The sequence below is a fragment of the Melospiza georgiana genome, chromosome 1, assembly GCF_028018845.1.
Source record: "Melospiza georgiana isolate bMelGeo1 chromosome 1, bMelGeo1.pri, whole genome shotgun sequence".
In the NCBI taxonomy this organism is placed as follows: Eukaryota; Metazoa; Chordata; class Aves; order Passeriformes; family Passerellidae; genus Melospiza; species Melospiza georgiana.
In genome coordinates, this window is record NC_080430.1 from 102,954,290 (window position 1) to 102,969,300 (window position 15,011).

The following is a 15,011-nucleotide window of genomic DNA, read 5'->3' on the forward strand; positions in this document are numbered from 1 at the left end:
GTAACTTTTTGTAACACACAGTATTGCACTCTTCATTAAAGAGATCTGTTTATTTCTAAGGTATCCTGCTGTTACTGAATTAACATCTCTTGAAGCTCTTAAAAGAATAAAGGGCTATCTCAGCTCTTGTAACTGTTGTAAATGCCAAGCAAATTCCATTGACTGGGTCTTCTGTAACTGCAATACATACAAAAAATGGATTTTTAATTAACTGTGTTTAAGCACCTGAAGTAACAAACCTCCTAAATCAAAATATTTATGATGTACAAAATCATGATAATGACACCACACTCTTACATATGCTTCTTCCCTGAAAAAAAGGTAAAAAATGAACAAAAACCCAGCAAATGGGAATTATATCAATCAAGGCATAATAAGAAGATTGCTAAACTTATAAGACAGTAATTAAAAATTGAATAAAACAGGGTAGGAATAGATGCATATAACTGAATACCTTTAAGAAATGAAAATGTGCAAATGAAGCAAAGTTGTCTGTAATGCAGGATGTTTCCTAAATAACATAACTTGCCATAAGATGCACTTTGACACCACTGCCATTGCTGCCATTTTCTGAGAAACAGAGAAAACAAAGGCATACAAAATTTGTGAAAACCTATGCTTGTATCAGTAGGACATAGGATATACAATTAGTCTGTTGGTTTTGTTTTGATTTTTGTTTGCAGATTCTTTTCACAATTACTTTCTGGCTACTGCTTAGGCAACACCTCACTGAACAGAAAGCACTTCGGCTAAAAGAAGCTACTTTATCTGAGGTCAAAGTTGGAAGTGAAGAAAATGAAGAAAAAGGTAAAGCCAGATCCAATTTAGTCCTTCAGTCATGATAGAAGTTCCAGTTACTGCGTTTCTCTGATGCTGAAAGCAATTAGCAAGGTATCTGTTATTAGCTAAGAAAGATATTACAAAATCTATGTGCAACTATCTCTGAGCTATAGAAGTAAAACACGTTTAAACTTTAGAACTTCATATAAAATGTTCTGTACTGGAAGGTAATAAAATGACTCATTTCAGAAAGATCATGGAACTTCCAAATGATCAGTCTACTGCTGTGTTCCCAACTCAAACCAGGGGATTAATTGCCTTGAAGTTTAACCACAGGAGATGAGTTTACCTAGGAAAAGTTGCTAAATTCCTTGAAAGTTGTGTTGGTGCATAAACTCTTTTACAGACACAGAAGTTAAACTACAAATTTCAGTGGGAAAAAAAGGATATGTTTTTTCAGTACAGGGGCTCAAGCACACCTGAGAGCAAAGTTTACTTTTATAGATTCAGCTTGCCTAATAACTCAGCAACCTGTTCTTTCTTTCGCTATGGACACATGTTCCTTCAGACATTCCTTGCCCTCTCTCTCTGGATGTTAAACTGAAAATGTTAAGTGCACTGAAATGGTAGAAAGTGAGCCCTGGAAGCAGTGGTGTGGTTCTGTCTCTGATTAATTATGGTCCTTGTCTCAGTAAAACATCTGATCAATGTCAAAGCTGTACTACAAGGATTTTCAAGGCAAGAGCCTGAGGAGGGGGATGGGGAGTGGGACAAAAGGAGTGGGCAAGTCTTTTGATGGTGAAGTTTCAATATTGCTCTCAGTGGAAGGAAAAACAACTGTACTGTGGTTCTGGCAAGCCCTGTTATCAAGCCCTGTTATCTAAGTACTTGCACATGTACTTGCTGCTGGGGGACACTTACCCTGCTTTCCACATACTTCTTAAGGTTAATAACTGGGGAATCTTGACCTCTTCATAGGGCCAAAGCAGCTTTTCTTTTCTGGCCCAGATGCAGCACAAAAACCTGGATAAATGGTAGCTTTTTTGAAAAACTGCAGTGTTAATGCAGCACTTCTATTTTTTAAGCTTCTTTGGGTTTATGTTAATGTTTTCCCTTGGTTGTGGTTTTTGAGGATAAACACAATATTATCTAAAGGATGAAGCTCAAGACAAGAGGCTGGAACTCGAGATGAGAGTTTAAACTCAAGAGGTTTCTGGTGGTGCTGGTGGTCTCTTTGTTTTCCAATTCAAAAGGTTGCTTACTGGAGAGTATAAGAGTATCTGGAAAATGTGTTGGCTCTTATCCATTATGCAACCCTTAAGCTCTAATTTTCCACTAAAGCTGCTGACATTTCAGACAAAGAGAAGGTGGGTGTCTGGTAAGGATGTATAGCCATGTGCCCTATGGCTCCAGCAGCAGGCTTAAGCTCATACGAAGTTAAAACCCTTTTCCTTGCTCTGGAGGCATGCATGATTAGGAATTACACTCTCTTGTGACTATTAAGTTTCTGTGTTGTGTGCAGAGATTTTACTTTCCACCCATTTAAATTCTTACTAAAATTCCCCAGAAGAGACAGGCCAAATGTGACTCTGTGTTTGCAGAAGAGGAGTCGCAGGAGGCAGAAGTGTCAGAAGAACAGGAAGAGGAGAAGGAAGAGGAGGAGGAGGGAGAGGAGGATGATGAACAGGATATTATGAAAGTCTTGGGGAAGCTGGTGATGGCTATGTTAATCAAGTACTGGATTTACGTCTGTGGGGGCATGTTCTTCTTTGTCAGCTTTGAGGGTACAATTGTCATGTACAAAATCATCTACATGGTACTGTTCCTCTTCTGTGTGGCCCTCTACCAGGTAAGGGAGAACTGTGTTAACTGAATTTTATCCTTGAATAGAACTGTTTGTACTTTTAGCTTGGTAATAAAGTGGCTCCAAATAGAATTCATGAGCAGTGAACTTGTTGTTTAGTTAGACACAACAGAATCAGACCATTTGAATGGATTAAGACTAATTTTCCTCTGGTTTTTTGTTATAGTGACAGGCAAAGTGCATGTAAATTAGATACAATGCACACCTCTGCCATGCCACTTCACCATAAGCTCTGGAACCTTTGTGGAAAATTCTGAGTCTATGCACATTCTACATAGCCACCAGTTTTTCTGACAGCTGGGCCACACTGCTTCCACACCCCAAGGAGCATGGGAGTCCCTCTCCTGGATTTTCATCACCTAATGGTGATGAAATTAGCTGGCTGAAGTCGTCCTTGACTTTGTGTCTATGGCCTATATCTCATCAGACATTTTTGCACAAAAGTCTTTACTTCAATGCATTTGCATCAGGAGTGAAAACTAACTCAAAAATCTGTGCCTGGCACTGGGTAATCATTGCTCACTTCAGACCAGCTGGGAAAAATAGTGTTCTTCATACATGTTCAACAGTACAATGCTGTCAATATTTCTGTCAGTGTCTTTGCCTTCAGCTTGTGTCAGCATTTTTGGTGTGTGATTTTCAGGTACACTATGAATGGTGGAGAAAGATTTTAAAGTACTTCTGGATGTCAGTGGTTGTTTACACAATGTTGGTACTTATCTTCATCTACACATACCAGTTTGAGTCATTCCCTGGGTTGTGGAAGAACATGACAGGCCTGGATGAAAGGAAGTAAGTGGTTTTGATTCATTTTTTATTTGTATCTTTTATCTGAGTTCAGTGTGATGGAAGGATCTAAGAGAAGTCTTCCTTCTTATAGGAGAAAAATCTCATGCAGCCATTCTCAGGCATAGCTGATTTTAGGCACTCAGTTATGAAGCCATAGATTTATTGGTGTAACCATATTGGTGTAACCATAGATTTATTGGTGTTACCACAGAAGTGAGCAAAACCAAGAGAGGAGCTCAGAGTTGTATTTTCTCCAATTGGCTGTTAGGCCTTTGGATTGCTTATGTTCTCAATACAGTGCCAATACTTCTCTTCACCACTTTGACCATAGGAACCAGATCCAGGGAAAGATGAAGGGTAGATCTGCAAGATGTTTAGAACTGATGAAAGTGAACCTGCTTTCCAGCTAATAAGGAGGACTGGGATTCTTCATCCTTGTGATGAGTTGGGCATTTCTCAAGTAGAGCTTACTCTGGAAAGTATAAGCAATGTGAGCAGATCTCCAGTGCAGGACTTTCAGTAAGAGGAAACTCATCTGATTCAAGAGATCTGTGGCAGGGTTTGTTCATTTGACTGTACTTTTACAGTACCTCTCTACATTACTGAGTCTGAACAAAGGATACTTACATTGTAAAACTTGCTAGTTTGGGAGAATTTTAGAAACCAAAACCACACAAAAAGTACCATCCACCTATTTTCTATTGCAAATAATTTGTAGAAATGTCTCATGGAAAGAATATTTTGTGTGAAAAGATGCCTTAGTGGAATGTTGTTTTTTTTTTTCAGACTAGAGGATCTTGGCTTAAAACAGTTTTCTGTGGCTGATCTATTCACACGCATCTTTATCCCCACCTCCTTCCTACTGGTGTGTATCTTACACCTTCACTATTTCCATGATCGGTTTCTGCAGATCACTGATTTAAAAGCTGTAACCAGCAAACAGGACAACACTATTTACAGGTAAAGAAGCAAAGTAAATTCAGCTATTGATTATCTGTATGGAAATTTCTGACTATCTTGTAATGATCACTTTTCGGTAGATATTTTTTGCCTTCGCTATGACTACCTGGCTTAAAAAGAAAGTGCACAGTATCCAGCACCCCACTACAGCCAAAGTATCTGTCTCTCCTCATTTCCCCTACATACTGAACTTTTTCATTTTAAGATACATTTTCAAAGGTACTAGTGGCATTTATCTATTTACTTAATTGGCTTTGACCTTTACTGAAAGTCAGGTGCTTAATTACTTTGTGTGCCCTTTTGTATGTGTGTTCCTGTCAGTAATAAGAAATACAGCTTTTAATTTGGGTCACTTCTTTTTTTTCAACATCCATTTTGAGGTCCACATGAAGATTTGGAAATCTGTGGAAAACACCACATTTGCATTGAACAGTTAGGCCTTTTTGTAAAGTTGATCTTCAGAAACAGAAGAATTCCGAATTTGTGGTTACTTTTCATAGTACTGACCCTTGGCTATGCTAGACATTTGGTGATTTCATCCAGACGTTCATTAGTGTTTTTTCATGAATCTGAGACATCACTTTTCCAGTGTTCAATTCTTACATATTTTCCTGTGTAAAAACCAGTCTGGCCTAGGATCCTCAGCCAGGAGTATAAAGGAGAGAAATGGTTTTGTAGTACTTAATGTTATATTATGCAATGACAATTACATTCATTCTTTGAAGAGAGCAATTAATTTAGACTTCACTTTTAGAATGTTCACCTGTCTAGTGATAGGTGTATCTCAGCTGCAGTTTTATGAACGTGGGCTAGCTGCATAACACCCCATAGACCACAGGGAATAATGCCAATTACTTAACAGAGAATTATGTTCTGGGTTATGCAAGATTTAAAAAGCATTTCAATTATTTTTCATACATTCAAGTTGACATGAAGTTACTTCACAGTGTATGGTACAAGTTTGTGCCATGAGAATAAGCTCCAGTTTTATGGAATACTTCCAGATTCTATATTTAAATAATTGCTAAGACCAGAACTGATCGAACTTGATAAAATTTCCTAATGGGGAGGAGGGGGGATTAAACTTTAATTGTAAATATCAGTCTGTGTAACAACTCTCCTGTTGCTCTTCTTGAATTGCTAAATGTGGTGGTAGATTCAAGGGTGCTTTTGTAATGGCCTGAGAGCAAACTTCCCTTGCCCATAGTGGACTTGTGTGCAGCAGTAGGTACATGTTAAGAACTTGGAATTGGCCAAGTCCTGAAAACAGAGCCCAGATACATGTCTGAGCTGAAATGGGGCTGTTCCTGAGCTCAAGCATTTGGGGGAATGCTTTACAGTTTGCAGTAACTCTGCAAGCTCTCTGGCAGCCCCAAGTTTGCACTCAATTTGTGCTGAGTAACAAAGGAAGTTTCCACCTCCCTTCTAGTGTGATCCAATAGACACAGAATAAAAAGAAAAAGACCTTGAGGCACTTGTAGGACTTTGATGGGTTCACATTGCCTGTGCAACCACTACTTGAAAATCTTTCCATTGCACATGAAAGATACAAGAATATTATACAGCTTTCCAAATGGTGGCATGAAGAGGATCACTGTGACTAAAGTCACTTTATTCCTGAAGGATGGAATTGCTGATTGTGAAGACAAAATGTTTTAATGCATTGTGAGCAAACATTTTTGCCAGGAATAAATAGCCTTGAGATATCATGCTGAAAGTGGACATTCATTGTAGTACCAGGCTTTTTATTAAAGTCACAGATTAAGAGAATTATGTGATTTCATCAGCTTTTTTATTTTTGCATTAGAATGCTGGGTTTTTTTGAGTCTAAATGTGTACTAGATTGCATTAAGCAGTCACAATAAGTAGCTAATATTTTTAACTGTTAGATATGTCATATGTGCTACATTTGCCATTTTGCAGTATTTTCAAAATCACAAATATCACATATCTCCTTTGTTCCTCCAGAGAAGCTTTAACTGTTATGACCAATACCCAAATCAGAGCAGTTGTCTTGGTTTGTACTCCTACTAACACTGCCTGGCATATGAAAATCCAACTGTTTTCTTCCCTTGATGCAATAAATCACTATTGAGCCTCAGCTGACTTTATAGTTCAAAGCTTCACGATAAGAGCACAGCTGATGTTTGTATTGGTGATGCATAAAGCTGGATAAGAACTAACACAACAACCATCTTCAGCTTAAGAGTAATGCTAGCAATAAGTTGCAGGGGCAATTAAAACAGATTCAAGATTCATATATATGTGCAGTTTTCTCTCAAAGCTACTAAAAATTAATTTTCCTTTTTTGCTTTGGAGACACTAGCATTCACTTAACAAACGCTTTACCTTTTAAAACTGCTTTTATGCTGCACCTTCAGCAACAAAAAATTTAAATAAAGAAACAGAATCTTCATTTTGAGTAACAGAATTCAGACCTTTTAATAGCAAACTTCTTAAAATAATCACAGCAGCTGAGAGCTGGTCATGAAATCAATAAAGAAAGCACATCCAGTTCCTCCATCTGCATTTGAACTGCCAGGTGTGATTACGGTACTACGGTTGCATGTAACTGAAGAGTCCTGTTGAAATTGCTAATGTTCATTTATTAAAATGCAGCTTCTCATGAGCAAAATTTGCAGAGTGAGTTGAAGAGTAAGGATCTGCCAGCTGCAAAGAGAGGACACAGAAACTGGCACATTGGAGCTGGCAAAGTGAGGCACTTCTCACTGTTTATAAAGGTGTCAGAACCGAGTGTCACAGTTTTACATCTGCAAGAGAAAGAAAAATTCTCTGATTAGGACTTTCCAAACCCATTTCCTTGCTGTACCATGAACTATGGGATGGCAGAGATAAAGGTGTTGAGGTAGATAATTTCTCTGATATGATGCTCTGCCATAATTACCTTTACATATATATTTTTTTAAAAGAAAAAAAATATTTTAAAAACTGGTGGTATTCTAAGGCTTACTTAAAGCAGTAAAGGCTGTTCTCACATTTTGAGGACTATGAAAATTATTTGTAGTTCTGACTGAAGTTGCATAGGATCTAAATGTTGAAGAATTGCATTTATAAGCTTCCTAGACTTTTCACTGCATGGTGTATGTTAAAATTTCAGAGTGTGCATTGTTATGACAATGTGTCATAACACATTGGATAGACAGGAAAGTGCATTCAGTTCCTATTTAACGGCTCTCTTTTCTCTCTCTAATTCATTTCCCATTTTCATCCTGTGCTTTCATCTCCCACCTCATAGCCATGCCAAAGTCAATGGCCGTGTATATCTAATAATTAATAGGTGGGTACTTCAATTCTTCCTTTCCTTTAAAAGCAATATACCTTATTTTTTTGGTTACTTCTTAGCTGCCTTAAAGCAAAGTATGTTCTTGCTGCGCAGTACTGTGAAGTAAGCAGGGAGATAATGTTGTTCAGGTGTTGCAGTTCCCTAAAGCTGATGAAGCCGTTAATACACCCCTTCTGCATATTTATACATTGTGAGTTTCTTCTCCCAGCTGAGAATTCTCCTAAACTTTGCCCATGCCTCAATGCAGGAATAATTGGTGCTATTTGTAATTGGCTGCAAACAATAGATTTGGTTGAGGAGGCTCGTTTGTCTACCCTTTGTGCATGGAAAGATGCATGCCTGCATGCGCCTGTGTACACCCAGACACACAAACACGGAGACACACATCCCTGTCTTTCTCAAGCATGTAAGAATGGGAATTTGAGGGCCTGTTCAGTTAAATATATGGTATTTACACGAGTTTCTACAGACTGAAATTTTAGAGTTGGAAAGGCAACACTGAACCCACTGCATGCCAAGGCTGTTAATTCGTGGACTGAGTTGGGTGCTGTAGGATCCAGACTACAAAAACTGCCATCATTATCATCCCTTTATAAATGGCATCTTGAAAACTGTTCCATAAATTAGATTCCTTTCAAAATACTTGACTGGAAAAAATGTGAGCAATTTTTAAGTCATCTCTGAGAATAGAAGGACTTCTGAGTTGTTGTCATTACCGAATATAAACAGAAAAACCAAGGAGATGCATTGTTTAGATATTTTAGATATTTGTGACTACCTGCTCTAACAAGAAGTCAATTTATGAGTCATGTTCATGCTCCTTCTTCAAATGTCATCACACGGTTTGAGTCACCCTTCCTAGAAGTTCACCAGAGCTGGAATTCTGGTCCACAGAAGCCTGTGTTTAAGGGAGTGGTGCGGGCAAACACCTTGGCTAAGGCAGGCAAGCTGGTTGCCAAGGGGCATGGCCAGGAGGCAAGGCTGGGCTCTCGCCCATGGGTAGTCAGGGACATGGACCGACAATTGAGGGTGAGGATCAGATCTGAAATTGGTAAGAGGGTCAGGCACAGCCTGGTGAGGCCTCAGAGAGTCCATGGAGAGAAGCCAAGTGTGCAGTGAAGGCAGGGTGTCAGTCTGCATGCCAGGCTCAGGGTCAGGGAGGTGTGGGAGCAGGCATAGACAGCGCTGCGACGCAGCCACCACACAGCGGTGGAGGCCTCAGCATGGACACACACCCAATGAAAGGAGAGGGACCTCTGCAGTAAGGATTCCTGGCCTGTCCAAATACCCCAACAGGGCTTGGATTCAAACAGCATATCCCCTTAAAGCCCTGGAAAGGCACTCAGTGTCCTGCCAGTGGAGGTATGGCTCTGTGTGCTCAGTTTGAGTCTTGGAGACAAATATTTGGGACATGGGTCACTAGTGTTCTGCAGAGCAGAAAGCTTTCTGTTCTTAAGGCTGTGCATGAAAGATACTTGAGAACTTCTTTTAGCCGGAAATTTCAAGCAATTTATAAACGGCAAAAAATCAAAGACAAAAGATACTTAATAATGCATCCAATTAATTAATCTTCTGCTCCAGTAAATTGCAATTAGGTGAAAGTACTAAGAATCCAGCAAGGACCTTTTGCACATGCCTGAATTCAGTGCCACAGAAATTGCTTTGTTGCCAAAAACTAGATCTATTGGTATACTTCTCATTGTTGGTATCATATTTAATGAACCTGAGAGTAAGAAATTGCTCTCAGCTAAAAGCCGTTGTGGCTGTACCTTCAAGGCTTGTTACCTGTATTATTATTTAGTTATTTCTCTCCCTTAGTATCAAACATAATGCCTTTATGTTATTTGGGGTAATTTCCCACTAGTATGTGGCTTTAAACAATTAAATCATATCTCACTAGCTGTGAAGATGTACAGGTAGCATGTCTTAAAAGTTTTAAACTCATGAATTTTTTATATCTTAATACCTCAGTGTTGTTGGTTACAATATAATGTGATCTTGTAGTGAAAAAAAAAAAAAAAAAAAAAAAAAAAAAAGTAATTGGAAAAGCAATCCTGGCAATACATAAGGAAGTTTTGGAAGAAAGATTCCAAATAGACTAACTTTCCAAACAGTGGGCAGGGCATTTTATATATCCTTGGATCTCCTAAGCACATGATCCAATGCTCAAGCCTACTGATGCCAATAAAAATAAGCCTACTGGAAGCCAAACTCATACTGAGGCTTTATCATATATATATATTATATGTACCAATCTTTATAACCCCATTTGCCTCCTGGATATCCAGAACATGAATGGGAGTTATATGAATAAGAGAAAGATGGGTCCACTCATACCAAATACTATAGAGTTACTGTGTTACTGTCCAATTTACACTGAGGTAAGTCATTAAGTCCTTGATTTACATCAGTGTGAATAGATTTTTTTCATTATAAAAGTCACTTGGGAAAATACCTCATAAAAATCAGTGCAATTGCATATATACAAAACCTGTCTGATTATATTGTTATTTTCATTTCATGGTGCATTGCCTTTTAAATGAGCACTGATGGTTCATAGTAACCAGGATCTCTATATTTGAACTGAACTGAAAATTCGTTCTCTCTTCTTTATACATGACCCTCCTATTGGTATTTTATTATAGTTTTAGGTAAATATAAGTTAGTTATGTCATTTTAGGGAACCTTGATATTTAGTAACTTTATATAGAGATTTGAATATCCTTCTAGTGTATATGCTAGCTGATCTGTGATTTAGATATGAAAATAATCAAAGAGTCCCAAAAGAGATGATTGGTAAATGGCTTTACTAAGGGCAAATCATACCTAACAAATTTGGTGACCTTCTATGATAAGAGTACAATGTTGATAAATAGGGGCAGAGCAACTGTCATTGTCTGCCTGAACTTATGCAAAGGGTTTGACACTATCCCATATGATATCCTTGTCTCCAAATTGGAGACACATGAATGGACCACGTGGTGGATAAAGAACTGGCTGGATTGCCACATGCAGAGTTGGTCAATGGCTCCCTGTTCATGACACCAGTGACAAGTTGTATCTCTCAACACCAGTACTGGGGCTGAGACTGTTCAAAATTTTTGTTGGTGATGTGGACAGTGGGATCGAGGGCACCCTCAGCAAGTTTGCTGAAGACACCAGGCTGTGAGGTGCTGTCAGCACACTGGAGGGAAGGGATGGCATCCAGAGGGACCTTGTCACACTCAGAAGGTGACTCATGCAGAGCTCATGAGATTCTGTGAAGCAAATTGCTGGGTCCTACACCTGGGTCACGGCAACACCTACGGGTTGGACAGAGACATGATGGAGAGTAGCCCTGAGGAGGAGGACCTGGGTGTGATGGTTGATGGACAACTCACCATGAGCCTGTAGCATGTACTCACAGCCCAGAAAGCCAATGGATTCCTGGGCTGCATCCAAAGGGGCATGGTGAGCAGGTCAAAGGAAGTGATTCTGCCCCTCTACTCTGCTCTGGAGACCTCACCTGGAGTGGTGCATCCAGTTCTGGGGTCTCCAACATAAGATGGCCTGGAACTGTTGGAGCAAGTCTCTCTAGACTTGCTTGTCTAGAGACTTGTGCCTCTACTCTAGAGGCACAAAGTTGATAAGAGGACTGGAGCACCTCCCTTATGAAGACAGGCTGAGAAAGGTGGGGCTGTTCAGCCTAGTGAAAGAGAAATTGCTTGGAGACCTCACAGCCGCTTTCCAGTATCTGAAGAGGGCCTACAGGGAATTTGGAGAGAGACTTTTCATCAGGAATTGTAGTGTCAGGAGAAGGAGTAATGGATTAAAATAGAAAGAGGAGAAATTTAAGTTAGTTATTAGGAATAAATTGTTTAGTGTAGAGTGGTAAGGCACTGGAACAGGTTATCCAGGGAGGCTGCGGATGCCCCAGTCCTGGCAGTGTTCAAGGCCAGGTTGGATGGGACTCTGAGCAACCTGGTCTGCTGGGAGGTATCACTGCCCATGGTAGTGGATACTTTAAGGTCCCTTCCTACCTAAACTATTTTAGGATTCTGTTTTCAGTAGCCAAAGCTACTGAATAAATTCTTGAGTATAAGATTTTTTCAGGTTACTAGACACTCAGGTTCCCTGCCCAACCAATGATGAGGAATTTTAGACATGAATGTGGCTAAAATTTGATTTAACTTTATTACTTGATATTTGTTAGCCTTTGAATGCCTTGTTAAACTTCTAATTTTAAACCACATTTTCTGCTTTATGGCAATTGGCATGGTATTTCTACTTCAGGATTGTTTAGTCAGGTTTCTGTAGTTTTTCTGCATTTGAGACTCCAAAGATTCCTTCTTGAAGAATCTGAAGCTCCCAAATGATTGAAAAATAATTCTGCTTGTTTGAATTTCTCATTAACTGCCTAGTCTATTCTCTTAATTTTTAATGATCAGGAAAAAAATTATATATTTAGTTTCTTGAACTGTAAAAATCCTTAAAATGGCAGAATTTCCTGTCTAAATGTCTCCTGTTATAGGCCAGCATTTCACATCAAGAAAAATAAATCCCTGAGATGATACTATGGCATTTTAGAGCAGCCTTACCTGTGCTTGAAAGTATGCTGAGTGTAGTAATTTCAATAGCATAACCAAACATTTAATGACCTAATCATACGCTTGCCAAAGGGAGACTTCATTGCAAGGAGTCATATTCAAAGGGAAACTGGGTTTTCTGCAGCTATGGGAGGTGAGTCCCAACAGCACAGTTCTGGGAGAAAAAAGAAAACCATAAAAAAATATTTATCTTCTCTAGTAAAAGAAATATGTATACTGAATAATCTCAGGGGGAAAAAAGGCATCATGACACTAAAGAAATATAGTTTCTGTGTTAAATCGGTCATATCCCAGTTTTGGTAGTGTGAAGCTTACTGATAGATTTAGATGGAGACTATTATAAATTAAAGAAAAATTCCCTGTGAGATGTGGCAAAGAGAGAGAGAACCAATGACACCACCAAAGACAGATAGTATAAAAATCTTCTGAAGCTGCAGCCATGGAATTCATGCTTTTGTTTATTCACAAACCAATAGCTGGAAGAAAAATTGCAAATTTCTTGGCTTTCCAGGTGCATCTTTTAGTTGGAGGACGGTGGAAATGCATTTACAGTGATAGGTCAGATACTTGTGATGGTTCAGCTGCATTGCTCAGAGCATGGTACAGCGCTGACCACGTTTAGCACTGGTGTGAATAGGTTGCCCCCTTTCCATCTGTGCTGCAAATCCGCGTTTCTTTATAGAAGCACCCTGTGAATGTCATGATGGCATGCTCTTGGCATCAGAAGGCTTCTGCAGATGGAGTAGGAGAATGCTTTATGACTTGTGATGTAGCATGACGTATTTGTCAATGACCTTCTTCTGTAACCCCTCTGTTCTCATCTCCCTTTTTCTTTCTGTTCCAATTACTTTGAGCAGCCTCAAGAAAAAAATACCAAACCACCAAAATGAGTAAGTCCCCAGTGAAGTCATGAAATGTTTCCTCTTAATGTCATTTCATGCTTCTACATCTTAAACTCTGACCATTTTCTCCAGTGGGGAAAATGTCAAGTTTAAGTGTCAATACCACTCATTACTAACTAACCATTAGTATCTGAGTGAGAAGTAGTTACTAATACATTCCAACGACCCAATTTTCAGTGTGTGTTTGGAGAGAGTACCAGAATCATTAACTGTTCTACTTCTAAGGCATTTTCCATGAACAGTTAATTCTTTTCTAATCAAACAGTTTGAAAAACAAAAAGACTGCAATGTCATTACTACTCAGTTTGCTGACATGCTACTCTTTACCTACAGACTGGTGCACCAAGATGGAAGCCTGCCTGACATAACTATGATGAATCTAACAGCCAGCAGAGAAAAGGAAAAGGATAAAATGCTGGAAGAAGCTGGTGAGAAAAGAATGGAAGAGCCAGAGGGGGAGGGAGGGAAAGGGAGGGTCAAAAAAGAAAAAGAAGAAGAGAAGGACAATGAGGATAAGGAAGATGATGATGATGATGACAATGAAGACAATGAATCAGAGGAAGAAGAAACTACAGGTAAGCTCTACAGCTGCAAATTTTTCTTTCCTCAGTCTTAATTAATAATGTCAATAGGTGGTTTGTTATTGGTCTTCCCTGTTAACTTCAATCACCAGGTTTTCCTTCTAGTTTCACATGCAGCCTCTGTTAAAGAGGCTGAACTGAGCAGATGGCTACTTGTCAATTATTCAACAGGCTACAAGCTCTTCTTGGGAAAAAGTGTACTGTAGGATGCTGAGAAGAAGAAACCAACAGAAATCTAGTGCCCATTTCTTCTGGGTGGTCTGGGTTAGATTATTTGAAGGCTACCCCAAGTCCCAAGTACTTCTTTAGAGTGAAATCTCCTTACAACACAGAAAATAATACACATACATATTTAATACCTGATACTGCCTGCTTTCAAGGCATCTCTTCCCAGGAGTCCCAATGGCTTTGCTTCATTATTCATGTGCACATTAGTGTCATATTTTTCACTTCTGAATATGGAATATGTAATTGATGCCAGATGAACATAAAAAAAGCTTAAGGGCAGACATGGGTATGGATTATACTATCATCCTTGATATTGTTATTATGACCTTCTAAAATGAATTATTGCCATAAATCAGTTTATAATATGAGCCAAAAGTGAAACTAGGAAAGAGCACTTAACACTCAAGGAAGATGTATTCTTTGGAAAGGGCCTTACTACAAATTTAGTTACTCATAATAATCACAGGACGGTGACACCTAAATAGGGAGAGGATCTTTGTCAAGGCAAAATGGCAGCACATCAGGCTTAGCAGCCCTAGGGAATCGGGGAATCATTCTTAAGATCATTGAGTCCAATCATTAACCCAGCACTGCCATATCTACCACTAAACCATGTCCCTAAATGCCACACCTATACATCTTTTAAATGCCTCCAGGGATGGTGACTCCACCACTTCCCTGGACAGCCTGTTCCAGTGCCTGAACCTCAGCTGAAACAGCTTACCTTTCTTGGCTGAAACAGCTGTCATCACAGAGGTGGTCATGGGCCGTGGAAACCTTTATTAGCCAGCCTTCATACTGTCTGTGAGGGGTGAGGCTGCACTCCAGCCATCCCAGCTTGTTGGAAGGGCTTTGGGAAAGAGACCAGCTGGTGGACATTACTCTGTGCAGTGAGTCATGCAAGCAGGGAACTGGGGAGCTGCAGCTGGTGTTGCTTAGAATAGCGCAAGGGGATCCATCTTAAAGCTGCACATGGCATTTATTTCTGCTCGAGTTATACTGTTTTACACAGCCACG

General features: G+C 39.4%; 1 protein-coding gene across 1 annotated transcript in view; it reads left to right on the top strand.

Annotated features, from left to right (window-relative positions):
• The window catches only part of PIEZO2 (piezo type mechanosensitive ion channel component 2), a 286,006-nt gene that overhangs the window by 202,020 nt on the left and 68,975 nt on the right, over positions 1-15,011 (top strand). The window contains exons 14-20 of the mRNA XM_058036495.1: positions 684-807; positions 2,382-2,629; positions 3,288-3,436; positions 4,220-4,393; positions 7,650-7,691; positions 13,141-13,173; positions 13,519-13,760. Of these exons, the coding sequence (XP_057892478.1) occupies positions 684-807; positions 2,382-2,629; positions 3,288-3,436; positions 4,220-4,393; positions 7,650-7,691; positions 13,141-13,173; positions 13,519-13,760 (1,012 nt within the window). The remainder of the gene's footprint in view (positions 1-683; positions 808-2,381; positions 2,630-3,287; positions 3,437-4,219; positions 4,394-7,649; positions 7,692-13,140; positions 13,174-13,518; positions 13,761-15,011) is intronic.